This window comes from Pagrus pagrus (genome assembly GCF_965226575.1).
Source record: "Pagrus pagrus genome assembly, chromosome: 12".
Lineage (NCBI taxonomy): Eukaryota > Metazoa > Chordata > Actinopteri > Spariformes > Sparidae > Pagrus > Pagrus pagrus.
Window position 1 is genome coordinate 3,043,299 of NC_140196.1, and position 27,983 is coordinate 3,071,281.

Here is a 27,983-nt window from a genome sequence, read left to right on the forward strand (position 1 = left end):
CAGAAACAGGACGTTGGGCTCAAAACGCTCAGAGGAAACAATAAACTCAAGCTGTCTTCTTGTTGAACGTAGTAAGGACATTGTTACAGGATGTTATTTTAAATTATTACATCTCATATATTTTACATCTTCACATACAACTGTCCACCAACCCCTGGATCAAATCTGGATTTGTATCTGCTGTTTTGTGATGAGCAGGTTGTGAACAGCTGACTGAGTCTGAATCCAACATACAACCCAAAAAACCACTCGAGGAGAAAACGTTCAAACAGCACGAAAAGGTTTATTTTGATTTCACAAGCAGACGCTTGTTGTTTATTACACAGCTATAATCCACAAAACTGCTGTCATCCAACAGATCTTCATCTTTTGTTTTTTTACTGAGAACTGAGCTGTGGTGTTCGTTGTTCTACATCAACCACTTCGATCACACAAAACACTGTTTACACCAACGAGCCACAGTTTAACAAGGCTTCGAGACGCCGACGCTCAGTGACGATGTGATCCAGAACGTGAACAGTGCGACTGAACATTTGGTTAAAGAACAGGCGAGTTATGAACGTGGCAGCAGAGTGGCTCAGTGTTGGTAGAAAATGCAGCGAAGGAAGAAAACAATACGGGAGAAACTAGAGATCTGAAGCATCCTGGGTCGAACATTATATGTCCTCTGTTTCTCTGTGATAACGAGTTAGATTTCACTTGTTTTCGCGAGATAACGAGAGACTTTATCACGAGAAAAGGAAATTAGGACTTGTAAATCAGTTGCTTAAGTAATAAGAGGGAGCAACCTTTTCATGGATTAATCTACAACATTACATCATTTGATAATGACAGAAATAAATCCTGATCTCGAGAAAACAAGTCAAATTTAGCTCGTTATCACGGGAAAACACGGGAGATGTGTTGGACCCACGACTGTTTCGGGCTTCGTACAGATCAAAACATCCTCACACAAACAGATTTTAAATGTTCTTCACACAAACAAACTGTTTTGTCGGTTAAACCAGAGACGACTTCAAGCAAATCAAATAGTTAATATTTAACTAATAATAGTTAAACTGGAGCGAAGAAGGAAACGAAGCCACAGATTATTTAACGTTATTCCAACAGCGAACAACATCATTAGAAAATTCACACCAGAAGTCTGATTAAATAACTTTTAACGTGATGTACATTTAATTTGCTTTCAGTCTGCAGCTTATCAAGACAATTAATAATTAGCATCAGGCTAATTTATAATTATTCGCCATCCCTGGTCTAAACGACAAAATGAACTCTGTTTGACGTGAATGCAAAGCCTTCGACACGTGAACTAAAAATCATCCGTCATGAAGCAATAAAATCGATTGACACCAAATAAAAACACGTGACAGGATCATGTCATCAAGTTATAAAGGCTAATAAAACTGCTGCAGCTGAAAAACACTATGCAGCCCAAACCAGCTACTTTCCTCATATATTACAATTTATATCATACAAATGTTATGTTTTAATGTAAGAGGTCAACACTTTACATCTGCCCTCTGACAACAACTCTCATCGCTTTGTTGTGTCTTTTAATGTGCTGATGCTCTTCTCTGTCAGAGGTTCACCTCACTGGGCTAAAAGTGCAGCTGTAAAGTGTCGACAAATACACAGAAAAACTGTGCGTGCTCACAGAAAAATGTGCTTTTAACCCACCGTGAGGAGAAATGTTCATCACGTCCACGTTTTAGTTTGAACGAACACTTTTTTGTTACAAACCGGCGAAAACGACGCTCCACAAATCTAAAGCTAGACTTCGAAACAATCAGCTGGAAATGAACTGTGCTTGTTCATCGTGTTACCGCTGTAACTCGCGAGTACGACGGTCGTACTGCGGCGCGAACGCATCACAACATCGACCACGTTTTCAGACGTTGATTCGTATCACCACACGGACACACACACAGATTTTGTTCTCGTAGTGAAATCATCTCAAACACACACACACACACACACACGCATCATTACAGCCTCTCCCGTTCACTTGAACGCAGCTTTGGCAGAGTATTTTAGTGGCAGTGGGAAAGCAAAGCAGGTGGCAGCGAACGCATCACGACAGTCTTCGGAGATTTCACTAGTTTTTAAAAGTACCGTTACAAATATGTCACTGACAGAATCCTCACGACTGTTTCAACACCGACGACTAAAGGGCACTGCGATAAACTCAAACGGAAAAGGTTTTTTACAATCATGTCAAGTATCGGTACAACAGCAGGGCCGGGCGGCCGAGGGACCGTCACACACTCAATGTTTGAAATCTCAGTTTTTATGTTTTTTTGATTCTCTAACGTACAAATCATTTTCCTCCCTCTGCTCAACACAGCAGACTCGTTTTAATTCCACACATTTCTGCTAAAAGCCGTCACATGAGAACATTTTCTGAAGGCGCTGAGGTGGGAGTTTGGTCTAACGGTCACTTTTGTACCAAGAGTTATCACAGTGTTATTAATGTACGTGTGATTAAAAACAGGCGGACGAATGAGACTAAAACCTGGTGAGAATTAGTGAAGTAGTGATAAAAGGAGCCATTAGAGACTCACTTATTATTAATATAATCATTACAATCGTATTATCTGTATTATTCTTATCGTCACGTTCCGCGTAAACAAAACTTTTGCTAAAATTATATAATTTATTAAAGTGCAGAATTTCAGCGGTACCCTGGCAGCTCAGTACAGATCGGACCTCCTGTTCCCTGTTTCTCTCCAGCTGATCTACCGACTGAAGCCATGAAAAGGCCAAAAAGATCAGTTAGAAAGTGCACAATTATAGAAACGTCGTGCCTTTTTAACAAGTCGAGTCATTAAAAGTTACGACGACTTCTCATTTTCTTCCTCTTCGGGTTTTTCTTGCCGCCTTTTCTAATCAAGCTGACGTATGTCGATGGTTTAATGGTGACGTGCTCTCATTTTATACTGCATTAAACTAAAGAGCGCAAGAAATTAAACTCAGGAACTAAAAAGTCTCTTTTTGCATTGAAAACTGAATATTCTGGAAATTAGTCCGATGACTGATTAAACAGAACTACAAATGCTGTGACCTTTGAACGGACGTTACAAAGACGACGTGCTGAGGTGGAAAAAGAGCAACAATCAACTAAAGTAGCAACAACTAATGGAGCGTTTTCCAACATGAATCAATCAGCAGGTAAAGTTTAGTTTCTTTTATTCACTTGCTTGTTTTCTCCGTCTTTGGGTTAGACTGTTTGTTACAGACTGTTTGTTACAGACTGGATGTTACAGACTGGATGTTACAGACTGTTTGTTACAGACTGGATGTTACAGACTGGATGTTACAGACTGTTTGTTAGAGACTGGATGTTGTAGCAGACTTGATACTTGTGTGGTTGCCGATTTGGCCCAGGAAATACATTTGGACCCTGGTTCCTCAGGTCAAATCACAGCTGTAAGTGTAATCCAGGTAATCCTTCAAAATGTAAATGCTAAGTGTGATTGGTGCCTCGGTACCCAGCCCTGCTTTACAACCGTTTCAACAGGTGTTGCTCTTAGAGACCAAAGATTTAATTTGCACACACAGAAACACTGAAATCATCGCTCCGCCCTACAGACGAGAGCGGCGTGTGTCTACACATCTATCAGCCTCGAACAACAGACTGTCAACAGGGCTTTTTTTTTGTCTACTAGACACACAGTGGCTGGTTCATGGCTTTATGGAAGCAGAAACACAGTCATATCCAGACGGCGACACTGTGAGCAGAGTGACCGGTCACAGCAAAGATCACGTGGGAGGTCAAACAGGAGAGAAACCTACGACTGGAACCGACACCGGAGACGTTTCAGTCCATAAAGATCCGTTCTAACAAAGCACCACTGCAGCACAGGAAACGTTTACTCTTTTTTTTTTTTTTTTTTCCAGGTCGACACAGAAGAGAAAGCAGCTAGCTTCAGTTCCTTAATCAGCCACTTTGATTTTTTTTACAACAGAACAGGACCATGAAACCCGTTTGGGTTGTGTGCCAGAGCATCTGACTGTGCAGACAACAAACTCTCCAGCACCGAGCTGTCGAGGGATTTTTCCATTCTGGCTCTGTTGACTATTTACAGAAGCTGCAAAGGCGACAAAAAGGAAAAAAAGACTGTAACAGCTGTTGGTATTTTTAAAAAGGTGCATTACTGAATCACACAGAGCCTCCTGACCCTCCAAACAACAAACAGCAGAGCTTCATCCACAATGTGACTGAGACACACAGATATTAAAGGGAAAGTGTCACATGAGCTCTGAATACCAGTATGTTAAAGGTGCAATATGTAAGAAATCGTACTCCAAACAAACAGGGGGCGGCAGACCACCAGAGTAACAGCTAACTGCGCCTATCGATAGCTAACGTTAACTAGCGGCCGTAGAAAGCTCACTTCTTGGGGTACAAACTGGCTAAAGGCTAGCTGGTTAGCATGCTTACTTCAATAAATATCTCTACAACACAAAGACATAACGTCAAAAGTGTCATTTATTTACGTTCTGGTGATAATTTCAGTTAATTTTAGTTAATTGTTACATATTGCACCTTCAGCTTTGACTCTCACGGGCCGAACAAAACATTCAGGAATGAAATCCAAGAGGAAAAATCCACTTAACCAACATGGAAAACTAGGCAAACACAACTTAGACCCTCGATGCTAAAAAAGAAGATTTTTAAAGTCATTTCAAAGAGCGCTTCTTTCTCGAGCTGCCATTTTGAACTCAGAAATCAGGAAATTAAACTAAAGCAGAAGCTAAACAGAAAGTCATCACAGATTAACTCCTGAAATACACTGAACACCGACCCTCGACATAAAACTAGTGGATTTTCCTGTCGTCCTTAGTGGCACAGATTAGATTTACTGTGTTGTTGCTTCAATTAGCATCAAGCAGGTTAGCGCAGCATGTCATTTATCAAACTCTTTGTGCGTTCGGCTTTTTAGTTTTCAACAAAGAAGACAAGGAGCCTCCTGTGTTACGTCTCTGTGCTTTTTTCATCAGTGGTACGCAGCTGTTTTGTTTTTTTTTCTTTTGGATGTGGAGAAATCGCTTCCCCGCAAAATAAAACACACAAACGTGTGTTGTGTAAATTGGCGTGCTGAGTTAGAGAGCGTGACAGATCGAGCAGACAGCGAGCGCGAGTCCTTTTCTCAGACCTCAGGGAGCTTCAAGTGTCAAACACTGACCTCCTGTAGACTCAAGAGACGGCTGTTAAGAGTCTGTAACTTCACACGTGTTCACAGAGAACAAGAAACATGAAGCTAAACTTTTTAAAGCCACCCTCTAAGCCTGCAGGATGTGAGTGTTTGAAGCTCCACGCACTGACTCTGGGTGGAGTTTCACTGGGAGGTGACAGTAGCAGGAGGTGGAGGTCATTTCTCCTGCAGCAGGGCGGGGATGTTGATGTTCCAGCCGATGGCCTGCCGGTCAAAGCCGCAGGTGAACAGGTTGCAGGAGGTGTTGTCTTCACACCAGGCCGAGCAGCACACCATACGCCGGTGACCCTGAAACAAGACGGACAGCAACTGGTCAACACTGAGGACAAGGACTTCTATGTTTGTATGTATTCTGCCGTATATGACAGGCAACAAAGATCTCTGGCCAGACTGTAAACTGGGGATGTTGTTGTTTGTTTCTGACCATTTTTAAGCCATGAAATTTAAAATTAATTTGTAATCTAGTCGCGAGTGGTCGTGCACTGATTCAACATTCAGACGAAGAGGAATCACCAAAACTCTTCATTTGAACTCGTTGATATTTAGCAGTGATGCAAGCTTTTAAAGCGAGTTCGACCTTAAACCTTTCAAATCTATCGTATAGCTAAAACATGTCACGGTGGTAAATTAACTTTCCCTCCACTGACCTGTCTGTTGCTTCGTGGGAGTCGAGCCAGTCGCACCCCGGACATGTCGAACAGCCGGACCTGCCGATTGTCGTGAGGAAGAGCGATGATTTTCTGGTTCACCGACACGCTGATCCTGGACACAACAACAGCAAAGACTCAGCGTGGAGACAGATTTCAACCGCAACACACGGCACCGTTTCCTCTCAGTGTTAACATACCAACATCAGTTATGACCATTTGCACGAATCTCCACAAGAAATATGTCTTTTTTTCTACTTTTTATGTCTCGTACAGTCAGTAAACTCTTGATCCAACGAAAGGCTGCAAGTAACAAATATTTTTGGTTTTGTCCGACCAACAGTTCAAAACCTAAAGATTTTTTATTTACAAATACATTAAACAGAAAAAGCAGCAAACTATCAAATAAATAGATGAATGTTTGGCATTTCGCTTGATTGCACATTGCACTGGAGATGTATCACTACCTGTTACACATGTGCTGCTGTGGTTTCACGCACAGCTCACTGACCTGTTGACAGCAGAGTCTGTGCGGATGGTTGCTATGGGAGACCTCATGTTCTTCAGGTCCCACACTTTGACCGTTCGATCGTCGCTCCCGGACACCACGTTGTCTCCCACCGTGAACACAGCGGACGTCACCGTGCTGCGAAGGACCAGAGGACAGGTTTGTTGAGACCGCAGATAAAAGTGTGGAGGGCGGACGACAGCGACTTAGTTTGGTTTTTGTTTCATACATATTTAGTTTACAGCAGGAAATTTGCTTTAATTTTCTCATGTGTAGCTGTTATAACTAATGTTTTAGTTTTGTGTGTGTGTGTGTGTGTGTGTGTGTGTGTGTGTGTGTGAGTCTGTGTGTGTGTCAGACTGACTCAGTGTGTCCCTGGAACACGTTGACGGAGTGGATGGACGGGTCTCTGAAGTCCCACAGTCTGAAGGTGGTGTCTCTGGATGAGGTGACCACCAGACGCTGGGTGGGGTGTGTGCAGCAGTGGGTCAGCTCCTGGTCATGACCTGAACACACACACACACACACAGAGTATACACACTATGAGCCCGAAGCTTTACGATAAACACAACACACATGATGATATTCCCTTCATCCTACCGGTGAGTGAGTGGACCAGCTCCGAGGTCTCCACGTCGTACAGGTTGGCGGCTCGGTCCCACGAGGCCGTCACCACCTGTTTGCCGCCGACCAGCCAATCGGCAGCGATCACCACACCCTGGTGGCTGCGCAGAGTCGTGGTCGCCACGCGGATGGAAGGACAGTCGTTTGGACCGTCGATCTCGCCGTCGGCCTCGTCTTTGTCTGAAAAGTCCACGTCGTCTTCGCAGGGTGTCTGCTGCTGTCGGGGGAGGCGGGCGGGAGGGAATTCAGTTTCCGTCAGTCAGACGTCAGAAACTCAATCAGGCGCACAGCGACACACACAAACAGGTTGATGCTCACGTTAATATCAGCGACGGGCTGCGGAGTCGGCAGCTGGACCATGTATCTCCAGATGTGAGCTGTCTGGTCTCCAGAGGCTGAGGAGGAGAGGGAGGAGGCAACAACACTATCAGACAAGAGACTGTGTGAAATGTTGTGAACTCTTCTCTCAGCTTGTTGTAGATGTTGAGGTTAATTGAGAGCTCTGCGGCTGCTGGACTTAATAAATATACAGACAAACCACTTATGTGGCTGCTACCAGTGACAATATTAAGGATGTCTGAGCTCTGGATGATTACCTGTGAGCGCCATCTGCTCGGTGGGGTGGAACTTGATGGAGTTGACTGCAGAGACAGAATAAATAGTTGTGTTACGTCACGTCATCGTTCTCGTGCTGTGACTCCGACCTTCAATTTTCTGATGGTCTTTTCTAATTAACAGGAAATTAACATATTCAGAAGAGGACTACAATTTCCTAATAATGCTCTGTACACTGTGCACTCAGCAGGTCATCATGTTGTTACAGGATATCTAATGTTTGTGAGAAACATTATACATTAATGTGCTGTGTTTTTCTCTCTCTACCTGATCCTTGATGGCCCATATATTTGAGGAGGCACTTTCCCGTCTCAATGCTCCACAGCATCGCAGTGTGGTCTGTTCGTCACGGACACAAACAAGGGAAGAAAAACATTTTAAAGCATTTCTACAATCAACAGTGGATGCATAATGTAAACACAGTAACAAAATACTCAAGTACAAAGTTTCTTAAGTTAAACGCAGCATGAAATCAACTTTTTTCTCAGCGTGGATCGATGGTCGTTAAATTAAAAGAGAAAAATACTTTTTTAATACGTTTCTAAAAAGGTCAAAGAAGCCCCGACATTTTCAGAACTGTGAAAACCAAAAACACTTACATTTAATTTAAGTATTAAATAAACCAATTATCCTTCAACATGGTGCAGAGAGTAGAGTAATGAGATGTGTTATAGACAAAAACACCAAAGAAAAGGGGCAAGAAAAGACATTTGAGGAGAAAATAACAGACTCGTAGGATCGATGAAACAAGTGGAGTACCTGCAGATGCGGTACCGAGCACCACAGGCTGCGTCCTGGTGACGCTCAGGTCCCAGATGCCGTCTCTGTGGCCGACATACTCCCTGACCAGCTGGCACACCGCTCTGGACGTGGTCGCTTTGAAACTGGACACAATCTGATACCGACATCGAAGTCACGTTAACACAGAAGGAAATCACAACAACGCAGTAAACCTGACAGGGTTCCTACACATTTCACTCCTCAAAGTAGATCCTCTGCATCTTCTCGTTACGTAGATATCAGACTGACTCGTTTGGGATTTTGTTTCAGCAAAGAACAGTTTGACAAAAATGAAAATTCAGTCATTATCTTCTAGTCGGGCTTATGGAGACTTGGATTATGACTTTATGGGGTTTAATTTAATTTTTTTATTTTAAGTCTCCAGCTGCTTCAGCTGTTTAGCTGAATGCTGCAACTCTGTTTTGCCGTGAAGCTCCAGAAATGTTTCATGGACGACAAAACTTCACCTGACTTTCCATCAGCATGGAGGGAGGAGACGATGACTGACTTTTCATTTTCCTTTAATATCAAATTCAAAGACTTTCTGGGTTAAATTCAGGGCTGTAAAATGGCAAATGTGATATGTGATGTGACTTTAAATACTAGATGTTGATGCCATTTATCGTCCAATAAGTCCGGTACATTTAAAATATGAAGGTTTAAAATTTCTCCACATTTTTTTTTTTACTCATTCAAAAAACAGACAGACATGCAGACATGTGTAGGAACCCTTGTCTGGAATAAGGGAGGAAGCGGGTCAGCAGAACTGAGGAGCTGCTCAGCAGGGTCCTTGTAGTATGCCAGGGATAAGAAGCTTTATATCAGACCCGGTTTACCAAAAACAATCTTTACTGGTGTTTGTTTTAAGCGTTGTGTATCGCACCAATCTGATGCCCCGAGTGCTTTAAAACAAACACCACCAGACGTGTCGGTACTGTACAGCGTATTCATCATTCCAGGATTGTTATAAATGCAAAAACCGCAACAAAGAAAGAAAAATCTAGAAAGGGAAGAGAGCGCAAAAACACTGAGTTAAGGTGAGGCAGGAGAAACTGATCAGTTAATTATTATCAGTTGTATCAGAGTGTATTTTCGAGGTGTTTACATTAAAGATGGGGATGATACAAACTGGACTCTGGATTCGTTTTGGACACAGACCGCTAAATAAGTTCCAACTGAAAGAAGCAGGAGAGGCGTCATTCATCTGCAAAGTAAATCTACACGCAGAACAGAGACTTTCCTTCACATGTTTATCTGTTAAAAGAAATTATAGTGAAAATAAAACAGATGAAACCGACACTGAAGATGTGACGACAAGTCCCACCGGTGGGCATGTTGGAAATCAGTGGTTGCTGGTTGTTAACAAGCAGCTCAGCAGCTTCTCTTTTAAAAATAAAACCTATAAAGCAAACTGAGATTCAAACAGCGTGTTTTTTTTAACATCTATATCCAGTGAAAGATGATTTTGTGAAGTTAATACAGTGTGACAAAGTGAAAATTAGTCAGAAGTTGACTCTGGATGAAACATAATTTGTGTGTCATGATGATGAATCCAGACTTGTTCAGATGTAACACTGATGCTACATGTTACACTATAAAAAACACAAAAGGGACCAGGGACTGTGAGGTTCAAGGAAATGCAAAGCGCTGCAAAAATAAGCTTTAGGTAACCGTCTGAGCAGCGAATCTAACGCAGCCAGCAGTTAATGCTCTACAGTCTGTAGCTTCAGTGTGCAGTCTGCCAGAGCCACGTCAAGATTTTGCTTATTGTATAATAACCACCTCGTGCTCAACCTCTGAAAACTGCTAAACACAAATAGTGACACGCAGTAGAAGAGGAGAGGACGGCAGGTGAGCCGTAACATTAGAAAACTATGTGTTCGCTGGCGTTTCATTTCTAGTCGGGCCGAGCATTTAAAGCAAACATGCCAATCGATGATCACTGGGATTCAAAGATCCTCGTGGTGTCGCGTTATTTCAAAGTGCCGGTTAAAAAAAACAGAAAAAAAACAAAACTATTAAAATGTTATGATTTAACAATTATTCGATTATTCAAAAATCATGACTCATCCTAATTTCTAGCAAAGTGTCTCCATGTGATCAGCCGCTAATGTGTTTCTATGAAAAAAATGAATATATGCCAATATATGTCGTTATATGAGGTTTAAACTGGCAAATATCAGCTTCAAGTATCCTGTTTTAAAGGCTTGGGTGATATCCAAAATATGGTACCACGATACTGTCCCGACAAAGTATCAAAACCTCTGTGAAACTTTGTGTTAGTCGTAAGAGATTTAAATTATAGAAGATTAAAGCAAAATCTGAACTGGACGCAGACCACACACTCTTCGCCTTAATGATCTAACACAGCCGACAAATGCTCGTCTACCTCGATCAATTTTTATCAATCGAGGCACAAAAAGCATCGTGAGGTCACAGCTGCTTCGTGTTAAAGACGTCTCCACAGTGTACCATTACATGAATGCCGACAAGTAGCTAAAAATCAAAACCAAGGAGGTGCAACTGAAAAGGCCTGTTAGTGAGATAATAAAGTTGTGGGTTTTTTTTTTTTATCTCACACAGAAACTGATAGAAGAAGCTCAAACTCCTACATTTGAATGACCAAGTCTCTTGGGGAGGGAGTGTCGACCCCCTGGCTGGGCTGTTCATGCATATTGGCACACAAGGGGGAGAAATCAACAAGTTACCCATGAGTCTCCACCCCACATATCCCAACTGGTTACGCTGAAGTTGCGGGATCCACCTACTCTGGCGTGGCAAGAGTTTGAACGCGGCTACGAGTAAAGAAAGGTGAAGAAAGACAGCAGTTCTTCTCTTTAACATTCAAAAGACATGTGATGGAGCACTGACGAGCTACACAACAACAAGTCAAGCTTTTTTACATGTTGTACTTTTTCTTCCAAGTCGATGGACAATTTTTCTTCAACAATACTTTGATAAAAACAATCGATATGACCAAGATGACTTCATGTACAATAAAGATTTATAAATATTTCTTTTTTTGAATAAAGGATGAATAAATCAGTATGTACCTTGCTCGTGGAAGCCTTGTAGGTCGTCTTTAGTTTCTGTGACAGCTGGCTGGTGCTGTGACTCGCTGTGGATTGTCAGAAATAAAATAATTATAAAAGAAAATGAAAAGCACAGTACATACAGAACAGCAATAAACGCATTCATTTTGGACAGACTGTTCACTCAATGCAAATGTTTATAAAGCTGAGGTGAACGGAGAGTGAAGTGTGTCTCACCTTTTGTTTTCAGGGCTCCTTTGGCTAAATCTGCCCCTTCAAACGTCTGACCCTCTGCAGCCAAACGGTCGTTCAGCGTCTCGATTTCTCTGCGTACTGAGAGTCAAACGGGTCGTGTGTTAGAAGACCGACGGCAAGAACTGCAATCGTGAAGGTGAAACAGAGCAGCTGACTTAACATAACACTGGTTTCCCTGCCATTAACGCCACCATGGTTGGACCAGGTTACTTGCCGTGGAAGAAGGAGCGTTGGATAATTGTCATGTAGCTGGTTTCTGAAATTATTCTGCTAAAAAGTCCTGCAACAGACTCTTCAAGACCAAAGTTGATTGTGCTTGTAATGGAATTAAAATGTGTAACTGTCTCTATGTTGAGCGATCATTGCTAATAGCAAAGCTAATTACTGTTAAGATTTGCATCGCAGAATCTCTTAACAGATATTGAGCAGTGTGAATGTAAATGTTTTAATCCCTTTTAATCACTCTGAGCCTCTTTTAATAGACAATGAGCCTTGTGTCTGTAGATGTTTTGCCTGAATTGATTTACATTTACTGCTTTATGTTTGAAATGTAGCGCTGTACATGTATCAATGCTCTTGAATAATAAGAATCTGCACGTCTGCTTTGTGCACCGGCTCCATCCATCCTCTGTTTTTTAGATAAAACAGTGAAACCTTCACGATGACTCACATTCCAGGTTTTCTATGTAGAGGTTTTCAAACTCCCTCTCGATCTGACTGAACAGGTCCAGCAGGTTGCTCCTCAGAGACAGAGGCAGCTTGGAGTCCTGCAGGCAAAGAAAAGCAGAACATGACACAAATACTAGTTTATCACAGAGGAGAAGAAGCGTGGGACGTGTTTCAGATCAAATACTGAGTCATAGGGCTGCGCTATTAATCAAAATATCCACTGGACATTGCAGTAGCTGGTTGATAAAGGTAAAGTTTGTATTATAGAGAAGTACTGTGGTGCTGCAGAGATGCTCTAGTCTAAAAATCTTGTTCTCCAGATGAAACAAAACGTGTTTGTTTTGTAACCACGATGCAAAAATGATCTGTGAATTGTAATATCTGTCAAAACAATAGCAATATGATGTTTTTTTGCACATCATGCAGCAGCACTGAGTGGCTTTAATGTGTTTGTAGGGCTGCAACTAAAAGCTATTTTCAGAGAGCCAGTAGTGAAAAATACCCATTATAATTTCCCAGAGCCTGAAGTGGCATCTTCAAATAGCTTTGTTTTATCTCACAATCCGTCCAAAAACCTAAATGTTTTCTATTTAGAGTCATTTTTGACAAAGAAACAAAGAAAATCTTGACACCGGAGGACCAGTTAATTTGGCATTTTTCCTAAAAACTGAGTATCAAAAGAGCACAACATTTTCTGTCGATCGACTCATCGCTTCAGCCCTGTGTGGACGTGTTCAGATATATTATTGTTAAGTATAACGCAGCTAGAAGAAGTGCAGACACATGAAGAAGAAAGAAGTTTAAGACGTTTGTCAGAGCACACGCGTTTGGCAGTCGTATCAAACGCGTTAGTCTGCTGAGAGGTCCCATGAAATTAAAGTTTGTGAGCTGCTATTTTAGACCATTTGACCGTTCTGTAACCTTCAGCATCAGTTTCCTCCCTGAAAAAGAAGAAACCTTAAAAAAAAAACCTCCACGTCTCAACTCGCTAAAATAAATACAAATCACCATGATCAGAAATAATAACTCAATATTTAAAATAAAATAAAATAAGATACAATGAGGAAAAGAGTGAATACTTTTACCATTTCTGCAGTTCTGCCACAAACACAACTTATCACAGGCCGTCCTGTTGTGACCGAGTCAGCACCAAAGACACAAACAAGAAGTGGGCCATCTCTTCTTAAAGCTTTGTCCAGTCAGGATGAAACGGACCTCTTTGTGCCCGAGCGCTGTGCTCGCTGCATAAAGCAGTCCTGCTTGAGCTGAACTGCCGCTCGCAGCTACATTATTTTCTAAAGGAATCAGTCAAGTGTGCTGTTAGCATTCACAGGCTGATGTTGGCAGGACTGTGTATCAGAATAACTGCACAGCTCTGTACTAATAACCTTGAATGGATCTTATGTTATGCTTGATGTTACACAAGACACTTTTGCAATACCTTGTGAATCAAAAACTCTGAGTAGGGAAGTAGCAGGGTCTCTGTTCTAATGAATAAATGATGTGGTATCATATCGGTGCACAGACTCATGTACTCATGATCAAATGTTTTATGTAGCATCGAGGCATTCCTGATACCGGTATCTGTATCTGAACAACCCTAAGTTATTCTCTACCTGTTTCCATCACACTTTTGCAAATTCTTTATATGAAAACAGCAACTTTTCTCACCTCAACAGTGTGAAATCTTTCTTGGGGAGTGATGACTCTTCATTTTCTACTCTTTTCTTAATGCGGATATTGAATATTGATTGAAAACTCATGTAAACGCACTAGGAGAACAACACGGTCTTGAGTCTGAAATCTGGAAGCAGTCTCGCAGAAAATAAGTGCTTAATGTTTGAATTAAATAACTAAACATTTGTTCCTTCTCTGTCGACATCAAAATATCAGAATCTGGGGTTATTTATAACTTGACTGTGTGGATGTAACTGCACCAAAAACAAAACACCATTAGGTCGACTCTTCCACTTCTCTAGCAAAAGAGGACTTAATGTAGGTGTGGTTGAACCCTAAATGTTGCTGGAATATCTAGAAAAATCACATTTTAAGGGGAAAAGATTTTAAATAAAGAAATCACTTTCAGAACTAACACACAACACCAAGCGATCCTAAACAAACCCACACGAGTAAAGCTAGCTCTAAAAAACTATTCGGGGAGTCACACTACTGTCTGAAACACGGAGGGCTGGACACCTGAAACTTACCTCCAGTCTCATGAGGGACTCCAGATTATCAGAGGACTGAGACCAAAAGGGACCAGAGTGAAAAAACATAAAGTCATGAGGAAGGGATTACACTGCAGGCACCACGTTCGGTTAGAAAACTGGCCATTATCCAAAAAAAAAAGAAGATTTTTTTATGTTCAACTGCACACAAATTCAGCCTCCACTGATCTAACGGATCCGACATTTGTACTGTAAGTACAAATGTCTGAGCTGGTTCTGAATCCATCTGTTTTAACCACCGAGTTAAAGTGACCATACAGCAGTCGCGCAGTAATCGTAGCATGTTTAAGCCACAACAATATAAACCATTATGTGTGCCTCTAAACGGGTGCATTAAAACCTAATTGGCTTAGGCTTACAACTAGAGTGCAGTCGCAGGACGACCAGTTAATGATGACAGACGGGGGAGGCGTCGAGTTCACACTTCCAGAGCAGCACCGACTGTTTAAATACTCTCTCTGGACTCCTTCCTCGCGTTGTTGTGTGTTTTCTCTGCGTAAACGAGCGAGTCCTCACCTGTCCCTCCAGCATGTCCCTCTGCAGGCCGGAGCGATCCTGCTCGGTGCTGTTGGTCCGGCGGATCGACAGGCTGTGGGACTTCCTCTTCTGCTTCTGCTGGCGGGCGGCGGCGCTGCTCCCGCTCTCGACCGGCATCACTGCTTCCAGAACCAGATGTAACCACAGTCTGAAAGAAGAAGATCACAGGAGAGACGGTGACTGACGGGTCGAGAGACAAAGAGACAAGCCCTGGTTGAAACGATCTGCCTCACTCTGTGCGACATAAGGCGACTGTGTTGCACTTGGCTGTGATTGTATTTGGCAGCTTCCACGCGTGAATGTGTGAAATGACGAAGTGGAGGAGTGTGAAGCTGAGTGTTGCTGAGCGTACGGACCCAACAAACCCTTGGTGAGAACCTTAAGGTGGAACGTGATGAAGAGGATGTGGAACAACAACAGAACCTCGTCTTCCTGTTTCAGTGTTTTGTTGGATGAGATGAAATGTTGTAACTCAGGATGGAGTAAAAAACATCAGGATATTCAGGAGAGCATCTTCACTTCACCAAAGACTATTCCACTAACTTCTCCAGCAACACTTCAACATCGATCTATCTGATCTCACAGCACAGCTACACTTCTGTTCGGCATATTATGACCTGTGATCACATTTTGTATTTTTCCAGTGTCAGTGCCAAAATCACAGAGATGCTGATTCACGTTTTTCATATTTACTTTATACATCACAGACATGGCAGATTCTCACAGGATTAAGATCTCAGATGACTTCCGCAATTATTACAAATTATTAGATGTTCATAAATAATATTTGTCCTGTGCAAATCAGAAGGATCGTTCACTGATAGCAACAATATCAATTTGTTTTGATTGAAAATTAACAAGACTAGTAACACCTTCAAAAAGCTTGTTTTGACTGAAGGTTGGGACGCAAATAATGATTCTGTTTTTATTTTCAATTGATCCACTAATTGTTTTTTTTTTGATGTATGAATTATATCTAAAACACGAAAGCAGCAAATCCTCAGATTTAAACTGGTGGAGCCAGTAAATGTTCGCCATTTATGCTTCATAAGTGACCTAACTGGATGTCAAAATTGTTTCTATTTTAAAGGATTAATCAATTCTTAAAAAAAGGGGTCGACCGATGAAGCTTTTTTAGGGCCAATACGGATTATCAAATATAAAGGAGCCTGAAAACCGATATATGAGACTGATATTCATTTGCAGTAGAAATGAAAATCAATGGTGAAATAAACCAAAGTACTGTAAAGAACGAGTGTAATCTTGAGGTACTTTACTTGAGTACTTCCATTTTCTGCTACTTTATACTTCCTCTCCACCACATTCAGTTACTAGTTACTTTACAGATTCAGGTTATTCAGTATTTATAGGCTATTAATTGTGACGTGTTACCAATCAATTATTGTTGTGGGCGGGACTTTGTGTGATGTTGCATCAGAGCCGAAGTAGCACATCAGTCACACTTATTATCAGTCAAACAATCGATCTTCCAATAATGAAAATAATTTTCTTTGGACAGACTAATCGATTAATTGATTATTCATTGCAGATCTATTACAGCAATGGCTTTACAATAACTCTTAGTTGTAACTGGAGTTAAATTATTTATTAAAGGCTTCAACAAGCCTGTATGTTGTCTGCTTTTTATGAACAATTACTTTAAATGTATGCAAATCTCAGTCTTTGGGATGTCAGCAGTGACACACAGGACTCTCCTCTGTTATGATGTGTTATAGATGGATTATAATGATTCATAACTATAAATAAAATCCCAGACTATTACACAATGTTTGGGTGCAACTACTGTTTATTTCATTATAATTTAATCTGCCAATTATCGACATGATTAATCGCTTAAACTAAAATGCTTGTCACAACTTCCAAGAGCCCAAAGTGACGTCTTTTGTCCAACCAGACGTTCAAAACATAAAAGAAAATGTTTGAAAAATTACTTAAATGATTAATCAATTATCAAAATAGTTGACTAATCATTTTCTTTCAACAGACTAGTCAATTAATTGATTATTCATTGCAGCTCTATTACAGCAATAGGTGAGAAAAGCGTATTGATATCACACCCACTCCTAACTGGAGTTAAATTATCTATTACAGACTTCAACAAGCCTGTATGTCGTCTGCTTTTATGAACAATAACTCAGTCTTTGGGATGATGTCACTTCTTATCTTGATTTCTTTTAACTGAAGCCCACAGTGACACACAGGGCTCTGCTCTGCATCAGGGTCAGAGGGGCTGTGATGTGTTGTGATGTGTTGTGGATGCTCACGACACAGTAATGACACAACATAAGCCTGGCTGCGGCTGCCACAGATCTGTGCCCTTGAGTTGACACAAGGTGCTCCGGACACATGACGCCGGGGGGTTTCTCTCCTCTCCGGCAGCCAGCAGCCGTTAACAGACATGTCTGCCTCTCCAGAATAAAGGAAGTGCCTTGTTGTGCTGTCAGACAGCTCGGCTGCTCAGTTCCTCCTGCCGACTGTCACTGTGACCTGAGGATGTGAGGGCAGCGAAGCACACAAACACACCTCGGCTACACGTCGTTGGAGGACTAACACGTAAAAGAGGACGATTAAGGCTGATTGTGAGCCCTCGGCTGTGAGCGAGCGTTGACATTTGCAAGCCCAGACAATGTTAGCCTTGTTACAGCTCAACACAGCTAAGCGGCTAACGCGATGCTACCGTTATCCCCCCCCCCCCCATTAGCTGGCGGTGCCGAGCATGCTAATAGGCTAACGGTGAGACAACGCTCCCCAAAACACGCAGCACAACTTACCAGAAAGTCTACAAACGCGAAGTTTGATTCCGGGATATCGTGGGGAGTGTCGCCCTTTGGGTCATTTTCTTCGGTTCGCGTGAAAGCGGCGCAGGTTTCGTCCGGTACCCGTGTTGACAGTTGACGAGGTCCGCTCCGTGAGAAAAGATAACGAAGCCAATTCCGGTCCCGAGGTTTTTCACAATAAAAGCCTAAGGTGAAACCACACTCCCTTTTCAAAATAGGCTACTTTCTTGTTTTAATGCGTGTTACACACGCCAGCATCTAAATTAATTTACTTTAAAACGTTTTCATCAATAAATGGCATCTTCCTGTTTATTCGGCATGATGAAATCCCACTTGAAAGATTCAAATAATTAAATAAAATCAACATTTTTGAATGATCGAGTCACACACAGGAACGAAGGGATAGGTTTTCGGTTATTGCAGACGTTTCTTAATAAAACAGATGCCGAATTAACCAGCCGCTTTTGACGGATTTGTACAAAATGTTAAGTCATTTTACCTCATCTAGAAATCTGACAGAATAAAGGAAACGCCCAAATTGTTAAAAATCCAAATAGAGTTTGGTTTTGTCACCATCAACCTTCATCAAAGAACAAACTTTGCAGCTACCAAAGAACTAAATGATGGATAGCAAAATGATTATAACCAACATTTGAGACTAAATACAGGTATGACAAAGGTCAGGTGAAAGGACAGGCACTGATTTTTCAAGATAAAAGCACACTATATTTCATCATGCATCTGAAAAAGAGGTAAGACAACTTGACGGACCGTTTAGTTCAGGTGTATATTTATTTGGCTCCCCTGTTAATGAATATTTGTCAAAGGGAGACTTTTCAAGGAAGTATCATCACTTTATCCAAAGTAAGCCCAGCCACAAACAAGCTGTAAGGCATCGAAGTTCACTTGACTGCTACTGCCACGTGAAATCACATACACATACACTTTATATGTAATCGTGTGATCATGGCAACTGCAGAAAAACGAGACAAAATAAGACATTAACCATTACACAACTCGTTATTGAGTCTCTGCTTTTCCATATACTTGTTTTTGATATGTTCACAGAAATGCAAGCTTCACCTCTGTGAATAAAACCTCAAGAGCTGACATAAGACACGCTATTATTATAATAAGTAATCATTTAAATGGGTTGGTGCATTTCCAAAGAAGCTTCATAGTTTTCTATGACACCATCATCCTCAAGGCCGACGCTCCCGTGTCACAATATTAAGGGACCAGATTGCTCGTTTAAAAAGGAAAGATTTCACGTTCTTCTCTTGCTTCTTTTTATTTTTTCGTATAGGACGAAGACACAAACACTACGGTGTCTCCACACAGAAGCCTCTCTTTCACAAAAGAGTGTCCAGGTCTCAACAGTCCAGAAAAAAAAAAAATCAGTTTTATCTTCGATCGTTGGTGCCAGACTTCCTCTTCCCGGCCAGGAGATGTTTGGGTTTGAGGTCGAACACGTGTCTGTCTGCCTCTCCCTTCTTGCCATGGCGGTTCATGTCTTTCTGGGAGTTCTTCATCATCTTCTTTGCCTTCTTTGCCATCTAAGGAACACAGTGAAGAAGAACATTTGAGGACAAAGTATTTAATGAAATAAAAATGACATTTACATATTTGTAATACCACTGAGATCATGTTGCCTTCCTCAGAAACTCTGGGAATATACAGGGAATTAAACTGCAGCATAGTTTAGTCATTTAAAGACGTTCACACGTACCTTTGGATCCCGTAAACCAGACTTGTCTCTTGGTGGACGGGAGGCGCTCTGGCTGCGGGTTTTGGACGTTGGAGGAACTGAAACTTCACGTTTACGTTTCTTAGCGATGCTTCGGGACCGTCGAGCCTGTTGAGCGTAGTGGCTCTGAAAATATGGGAGAAAACTGTGTGTGAGAAACCATTTCTGTACATACAGACATTTACAAGGACCACTTCATGACTTTCAAGGTCTTATTTAGTCAAAGACTCAATTTTGTCACGTCTTGCATTGAGATGACGATGGAAAAGATAAAAAGTTGCAGCTCTAACGAGTCTTAACGCATCTTGTAACTTACTGCATGACCAAAAACATAAACTTACATCGTCCTTGTCATCCATGTCGAGGCCGAGGCCACCCATCTGCTTCTCTAGCTTCTTTCTTTCAACCTGTACATATCAAACACAGATACACAGACGTTAAGCTGTGAATTTCGGTCAAACAAGTCATTTTATAAATCATAGCATGACCACTGCCGAGGTGAGGGGCTGAAAGCAAAGTAGACTTCAAAACATCTAAAATGGAGGCATTATGGGACACTTTGTGTAAGAGTCTCCACTAGGTGACACATGAGACTTGAGGGGCCTTTCAAATTAAAATGCTCATAAAAGATGGAGTTAAAATTAACTATTTAAAATTTAATTGAACTATTTCTCTGTTTTCCTTGAAATTTCAGATTCCTGAAGTCTGGTGGTCTAACACGAGGAGCAAACAAAGCATTTTATTTTGAAAAAGAGACCTGTCTACACCTTAACGCTTAATTTTCCTCAAACATGAAGTTCAGATTTCTCTCTTGACAGCAAATTATGAGATTATACCAACATGATGACAGATTAAACAGATTACACAGTATGTGTGCAGCAAACACTACATTTGGCTCTTCTTAATGTCGTCGTTTATACTGGATCAGCTGTATCAGCTGAAATAAACACAAATGCTGATACGGCAGTGATGAGCGCCGGCTCCTCTCACCTTGGTGGCGGTCCTGGGCATGCGAGGCCCGTGAACGTCCTTCTCTTTAGACTCCATGACCAGGAGCTGCTTCTTCTCTTTGATCTGTTTGGCCAGAACGCGGATCTCCTGCATCTCCTCGTCCTCGCTCTCGTCGTCGGAGTCGTACTCCCCGGCTCGCTCCTTCAGCTCCTCCTCCTTCTCCAGGTCCTCCAGTTTCTGTGAGGGAGAAAATAAAGACCATGAGATGTTAATAAGACGGACAAATCATTTAGAAAAAATCCATTAAATTTCTACTTGGTTCTTTTAGGAAAAAGGGAATCTGGATCCCCTTTTTAGCAAAGTTAAGGGCAAAGCTGCTGACATGTTTTTGGGAGGAATATACTTGCACAAAATATATTTATGCCTCTGTCAGGCTGCTAGTGGCACAAAATCCCTGTCGCTACAGCAAACAACAACAACCCCTGAGGTCGCAACCTAAATGCTGAAGATGGAAAGTTACCCCAAAACCTGGGTGTTAGTGCTACGAACGTGAACAAGCTAGCAGCTCTTACCTTTAATTTTACCGTTGCTGCGATTGAGACATTTTAATACCGGGGCTCGCCTCCCCACGTGCAAAACAAGCTCGCCTTGACACTAATTTGAAAAGCGTGAAACCTGCCTGTCAGGGACAGATTCTCATCAGCACCGGTAGTTGTGTAATCATGACGATGACTCCCATGACCCCACGCTACTTCATGACATCACCAAACTACACCTGTTGTTACCGTCATGGTTCAGAGACCCCTAGCTGCAGAATACTGTGAATTTAACACTAAAGTATAGTTTAACAGGTGATTTTATTTAAAAGCTTCAGGCGGATCAGCCACAGGAAACTCTTGCCTCCCCACCCAAGAACATTGTAGGCAGCTGTGTATTTGTGGTGATTACAGTCTACCTGGAAGAGATGCAGAGACTCACCTTCATGATGTCAGGATCGATGTAATCTGCGATGTTGTGGCCCTCCCACACTTCAGGGATCTTATCGTTCTTCTCCTCCTCGTTCATCAGGTCCCAGTATTCTTAAAAGAGCAAATCAAAACAGGGAAGTTATGATCGTTTACTTTCTACAAATTCTCAGTGGCAGCTTGAATGTTAAAATGAGAACTCGTCTTACTCTGCAGGTCCAGAATGTAGTCATCGCCAAGCTCCACCTCCAGATCTCTCTCCTGCACGATGAACAATAAAATGTTTTATTAAACGGCCACACAGAGAGCTGTTAAATGTGTTGTTTATTGCAACCCTGAAGTCAACACCAGACGTACCAGTTTGCGTTTGGGTGCGTCCACCTCCATCGCCTTCCTGCGCATCAAGGCTCCTTCAGGGATGAACGGAGGCCTCTCCTGGAAATGACAGACAAAAGAAAAATTAATACAAATACTAAACTGAGAAGCAGCAGCAGCTCTCTGAATATAAACTATATTTACCTTCTCATCTCTCTTGGCGGGCATGGCCAGGTGGAGCCGGTTGAGAACATCATGGACCTTCTTGCCCTTCATCTTGGTCTCGACACGGTTGGCGAGGAGCCGGTCGCAGGCCTGACAAACACAAGAGACCGTGAGCCACAACATCCAGAATAAGACACGTTGACACCAACACCTCCAGGGGCTCAGAGTGAGTCTGAAGTTTGCGGGGTCTCACCTCATTTTTAACTTGAATGACTCCCTCCTCGGTCAGAGTGCTGGTCTCGATCACAGAGATTCCCTCGGTGGAGAAATCTGCAAAGATTTTCTGAGAGGAAAAAACAGTCAAACGTTAACCTTCAGCCCCAGTGCTCATTGTAAGAAAGCTAAGAAACAGTCAATTTCTGGAGTTTAATGTTTAGATGTCACTAAAACAAACAAGAGGTTCATCCAGGAAAATTTCCACCCGATTTCATTTGGAGCCTGTGAGAAGTTTTACGGAGATCAAGTCTAAACTGTAAATCACCCACCTGGTCCTCCTCAGACAGCTCATTGATCTTCTTCACGTCACATTTGTTGGCCACGACGATGAGAGGCTGAAGGGAGCGAGACACCAGCGTTACTATGATTACATGCACTCAAACATATTAAACTGTCAAACCAACCTGCAGACAGACCTGCTCAATATGCAGGATACTTCCAAGTGAATGGATTCAAGTTACACTCAGTTCAGTATTCAGAGCCAGTCCTAATCTGAAAACCGTTTGAAATGTATGAGAAACACGTCTGTTCCTATTGTGCTGATAAATCTGTGTAAGCAAAGTTTGCAGTTTGCGTCACATTAGCTGAAATATCTCCACCATAATCAGACAAAGAGGAGTCTGCAGTTTCATGACATCATCACATGATGAGTCTGACCTTGTTGGCGAACAGTGGTCGGATGTTGTTGAAGAGCTCCAGCTGCTCCTGCAGGGTGTGACCGCACTGCTCCGACACGTCCATGACGTAAAGAACCGCCGCTCGCAGGTGAGCCAGAGCCGTGATGGCCTGCATCTCGATGGTGTTCCTCTCCTCCAGGGGGTGGTCCAGGATACCAGGGGTGTCCACCACCTACACACACACACACACACACACACACACACACACACACACACACACACACACAGAGTTAACATATTTATGTATATTATTTATGGTTTCTGTTTTACACTTAATTTTGCAAAGTACATTTTTTATTATGTCTGTTTTTTTCACTTGCTTTGGCGTTGTAAACATCTGTTTCCCATAACAATAAAGATCTTTGAAATTGAAATTAAAATTGTTAAAATAACAATGACTGGGCTGACAGAGATAAAACGTGGACTAATAAAGGGAAACGTGGGTATCGGCACACTTCTGGACCGTTATAATGGCTTTGCAGTAATTTGATCTACACAACAAAAATATAAACAACTTTTGTTCTTACAGTTAGGAGACTTTTTCTGTTCAAACAAAATGTTTATTTCTCTCAAGTTTTGAGCACAAACTTGTTAAAATCCGTGTTGGAGGGAAATTGTTATTGCCAAGATAATCCATCCACCTGACACGTGCAGCATATCAAGATGTTGATTAAACAGCGTGATGATTGCACAGGTGTGCCTTCAACAGGCCAAACTGAAACATGTAGCAGACCAACAAATTTGTGCTCACTTATTTAGAGCATTAAGCCTTTTGTGTGCATCGAAGAGTCTCCGATGTTTCACTTAGACTATGAAAAATGGGAGCAAAAACAAAAGTGTTGCGTTTAAACTTTTGTTGAGTATATTTAAGACCTCTGATGAGGAAATAAAGATCTAACGGCTTCTTTAGACCATTAAACTTCTTAAAACTTAACAGGAAAGACATACGTATCACCGTCTAATACAGCACGTCTGTACATCTCTGGCACCCCTTTAGCTTTTCGCTTATAAAAATAAGCTGACAGCTCTTCATGTGTAAGTTTAAGACGAGGACTAAGATCACTGAGGACGATATTCTATTGTTAAATCAGGGCAATGATACAAACACACAGGGAAACCTCTGTAATTCTTATTTAACACGATCTAGTTACTCTTCTGTCCCGATATTTGCAAAATTATTATTGTTATTTTTTAAGACTTTGGACATTGGTCACCTGATGTGGACGTGAACACCTTGATCCCAGGAGTCAACACAACAACGTCACTAATCCCAGATTCTTTGAATTGCACTCATCTATGTTCATGTTCATAACGCTTTAAGTTACTTCATATCAAAAACGCATGTGAAGGAGAAAATAACAGCTGCAGCCTCTCACCTGCCAGCGGAGATATCTGTAATCCATGTGACCCACGAACAGAGACTTGGTGGTGAAGGCGTACGGCTGGACGTCCACATCTGCTCTGGTCACCTGACAAAGAAGACCATTAAACACAGTTACACCATGTTCACTAAAACATCAGATAAAAGGAGGTCCGGGTGCTGAAACACCCTGAATCTGATGACATGGACTCATCAACAATTAACAAAAGATGTTGAGAATAAAACTACAAACAGCTCTTTGAAAATATTGTATCACTTAGACTTCTGATTTTGCCTCAGCAGAGTTATCTGACAGCGAATAAACTCTTAAAGACATGAAAAAAACAAACACATCATGAAACATTGTTTCATTTCAAATATCAAAAGGTTTTTTGGTTTACGTGAGTGATTTTGTCGATGAAACATCAAATATGTTGAAAATTAAGGATTTTTTGAATGCGTGTACTTTAATTCAAGCTGATCCTAACCTTGAAAACATAACGGTTGAAATTAAACATTTTCCAAACTTTTAAGACACAGCTGTTATCTTATTATTTCAGAGAGATGTTTACCTTGTTGATGAAACTGGACTTGCCCACGTTGGGGTAACCGCACAGCAGCAGGGTCCTGGTGTTGGGGTCAATCGTCGGCAAACGGGACAGATGCTGACGAACTGTTGAAGAGAGACAACAAGAGATTATTTTCACACATTAAAGAAAGGTTTAAGTGTAAAAACAGGCTCATGAAAACCACAAAGAAATGTACCTGACAACAGTAATAAAGACTAAATCTGATAGATACGTTCGAACAATATGAAGCTACAAAGGCCTCTTTAAAAGCCCTCCAGCAGCAGGACATCCTCTCCTCCGTTACCTTGTTCCAGATACTCCAGACTCGACTTCTGGCGTTTCAGGATGGTGCACATACGACCCAGAGCGGCTCTCTTCAGCTGTTTACACCGGTACAGAGAATCTCCATACTTCATCAGACGCACGTAGTCTTTGGCAACACTGAGGAGGTGGAAAGAAAATAAGTTTGTCCACTGTTTTGGTTTTTAGCGCCTGTCTTCTTCATGTATATTTGTGTGTATCAACGGACCCCAACATTTCAATACGCATGAGCTGGTTTTACTTTTCAGGGGGTTGGAGCAGCTTATATCCAGTCACAGTGAGACAAACTGACATTTTAACATTTCCATTTCTTTAAGGATCATTGGAAAATAAGTGGGCAGTAAGCATGAAATGAAACAGTGACTTGCACAAAAGAAACAAACAAACTTACTTGTCGATCAAATTCTTGGCGATGTTTATCTGTCCCAAGGCCAACTTATAATGGTCTTTGTCATACAACACATTCATCAGGTCAGCGTAGAATGGATGGATGTCCTACAGGAAAACAACATTTTCACAAACAGATCATGAACAATGCTTATTTAAATTGTGCAGGACACTTTTCTGAGACTTTTCTTGACTTACGTCGAGCTTGGGGAAGTCGGTGAGGATCTGTGTGAGGCGGTCATGGTAGTTCTGCTGGGTGAACTTCACCTTCCGCATGTAAAAATGACGGATACGGTGGATCTGGTAGTGCTTGTGCACCACTGTGGGCGTCTTCCTTTGTGTTTTGGATAAAGTGATGTCGATGAAATCCTGCAGAGAAAAGGGACAGGGTTTTAGTGAAGGAGGCATTTTTTCTTCAACATTATTCACCTCAGAGAAAAACACAGAGAAGCTATTCATTACCACTTTAATGGCCTTTACTTTCTTTCTTCCATTTCTTTTACCTTTGATAATATTACTTGATTACATCTTTAAAGTCATACTGTGTACTATTTCCTGTTTCATGTTTATCAGGCACTGGAACAGTTACTTGACATTTATCCACCCAAAAATGGCATTTTCTTTGCTTCCACCTGGCAAAATCTCATGTAAACCGTTTTCATGGAGAGTCCTACCAAACCTCATTAGCAAAACCGTCCGTTTTAATACTAAATCGCTTGTCGGGAAAAGCAAATACCTTAAAGCATAGTTTAGTATTATGTTCTAAAACAATCTGTGTCTTCTTGTCAATTCGGCATACAAATAATACACATGGCAGGTTTTCTGCTCGGGAGAGCCCAACTCTTCAGACTTCATTCTGACGCTTACAACTGCAACGTGGTATTTAAATGGGCCAACACCGGTGGAGTAACAGGTGACAAGCAGTTTAGTTTAGTTTAGTCAGAGTTTAATTTTAATATGTGCTGCTTGACGTACAGTATATGTCACAGACACCGGGTTGGGTAAAGTATTCTTGCTCGCTGGAGGCTTAAATCTCCAGATTTTCGAACGGAGTTTGGTGTGGGACATAACTGGGCTCATGACAACTGTGTCAGCATTCATTTACAGTGAAGACAGAGCCTTCATCGCCTAATACTCGTCAGACAGCATAGTTAGTGTTTCCTCTCTTCCCCTCTTGTATCCTCCTCTGATATTATAAGTCATAATTCAGTGTGAGCACGCGGACAGATGGAAACCCTCTGCTGTCTCTCCACACAGCTCAGCACGTGTTTTCCTTCCCACCATGTTTTTTATATCTTCTTCTGTCTCTCGGCGCTGAATAACAACACGAGCGAAACAACATCGGTTTAAAACGTTAGAGAAGTTGAATAAAACTCACCTTTGCGGTGGGAACCACCATAATCTTCTTAAAGTTATAAAGTGCCATTTTGTCGCGACACGTTGTGGTCCGCGGACGGCACGGGAAAGGAGAGCTCCTCGTTCCGCTGCAACCGGAAAAGACGCTGAAAACAGTTGGGCGAGTTTTTCTGCGCAGCGCCGCCTGACGGCCGGATGCAGGTACAGCAGGGAAATACAACTACTGTGGCAACTTACATCTAAAATGTGTTTTTACATTTCTAAAACAACAGTGCAGTAAGTTACAGGACGTTATATTTTATTAATTACTTTTTATTTAAAATACCGGTCACTTCGGCTGTAATATAAAAAGTATTGATACAGAAATGTGTTGATTCATTGGACAAAATAATTGAATTATCTGTACCCAAAAGTCAAACTTGAGTAAAAGTAAAGATGCCATGTATCTGAAATATATATATATAAAATATATAAAGTACAAAAATATAAAACATACTGAAATATAACAGCAACTGTAAACAATATGTGCATTGAAAGTATCATATGCATCAACATTATAAATACATATACAAACAGAAATGGAAATACACATAGTAATAGAGATGGAAAGATATTGCCTTGTACTACACTTTAACTGCAGTGTAGATACTGAGTAATATTGCAATATGTAATAATTGACAAATAAATGCTTCGTAATTTTCTGGCAATTAAGATAGGCCTACATAAGTATCAAAAGTACATTTTTTAGTTATAATTGATTATCGGCCTGGCTGATTATCAGATCCGATATTGAACATCCTTATTATCAGAATCAGTGTTTTTTAAATCGAAAATATTTAATTAAAAATGAATTACTTTGTTTATCTGTGAAGTAATTAGCAACTACATTTATTAAATAAATGCAGTAAAAAAGTTAAAAGTACAATATTTGCCACAAAAATGTGGTGGACTGGAGGAAGTAAGTAGCAGAAAATAATCAATA

At 41.4% G+C, this 27,983-nt stretch overlaps 2 protein-coding genes across 3 annotated transcripts; both read right to left on the reverse strand.

The window, feature by feature from the left end:
* Nucleotides 1-263: 263 nt before the first annotated feature.
* On the reverse strand, nt 264-18,066 carry LOC311266599 (WD repeat-containing protein 37). Of its 2 annotated transcripts, none has more exons than XM_084369024.1 (14): nt 17,907-18,066; nt 15,094-15,262; nt 12,351-12,447; nt 11,663-11,758; nt 11,447-11,511; nt 8,373-8,508; nt 7,881-7,952; nt 7,595-7,639; nt 7,317-7,393; nt 6,975-7,212; nt 6,739-6,880; nt 6,378-6,512; nt 5,867-5,981; nt 264-5,507 (listed from the first exon to the last, which is right to left on the reverse strand). In XM_084369024.1, the coding sequence occupies exons 2-14, from the start codon at nt 15,229-15,231 to the stop codon at nt 5,376-5,378; spliced, it is 1,488 nt and encodes a 495-aa protein (XP_084225150.1). In that variant the 5' UTR covers nt 15,232-15,262; nt 17,907-18,066; the 3' UTR covers nt 264-5,375. The 2 variants fall into 2 exon arrangements, with proteins under 2 accessions (XP_084225150.1, XP_084225149.1); XM_084369023.1 differs by having other exon boundaries at nt 6,975-7,215.
* Nucleotides 18,067-18,680: 614 nt separating this feature from the next.
* Nucleotides 18,681-27,131, reverse strand: gtpbp4 (GTP binding protein 4). The gene is made up of 17 exons (XM_084370250.1): nt 27,024-27,131; nt 25,844-26,014; nt 25,650-25,753; nt 25,242-25,378; nt 24,941-25,041; nt 24,385-24,477; nt 22,989-23,180; nt 22,601-22,666; nt 22,309-22,398; nt 22,095-22,205; nt 21,933-22,010; nt 21,785-21,836; nt 21,589-21,689; nt 20,650-20,847; nt 20,001-20,066; nt 19,642-19,785; nt 18,681-19,468 (listed from the first exon to the last, which is right to left on the reverse strand). Exons 1-17 carry the CDS (start codon nt 27,069-27,071, stop codon nt 19,316-19,318), a joined length of 1,905 nt encoding a protein of 634 aa, XP_084226376.1. The 5' UTR covers nt 27,072-27,131; the 3' UTR covers nt 18,681-19,315.
* Nucleotides 27,132-27,983: the final 852 nt, after the last annotated feature.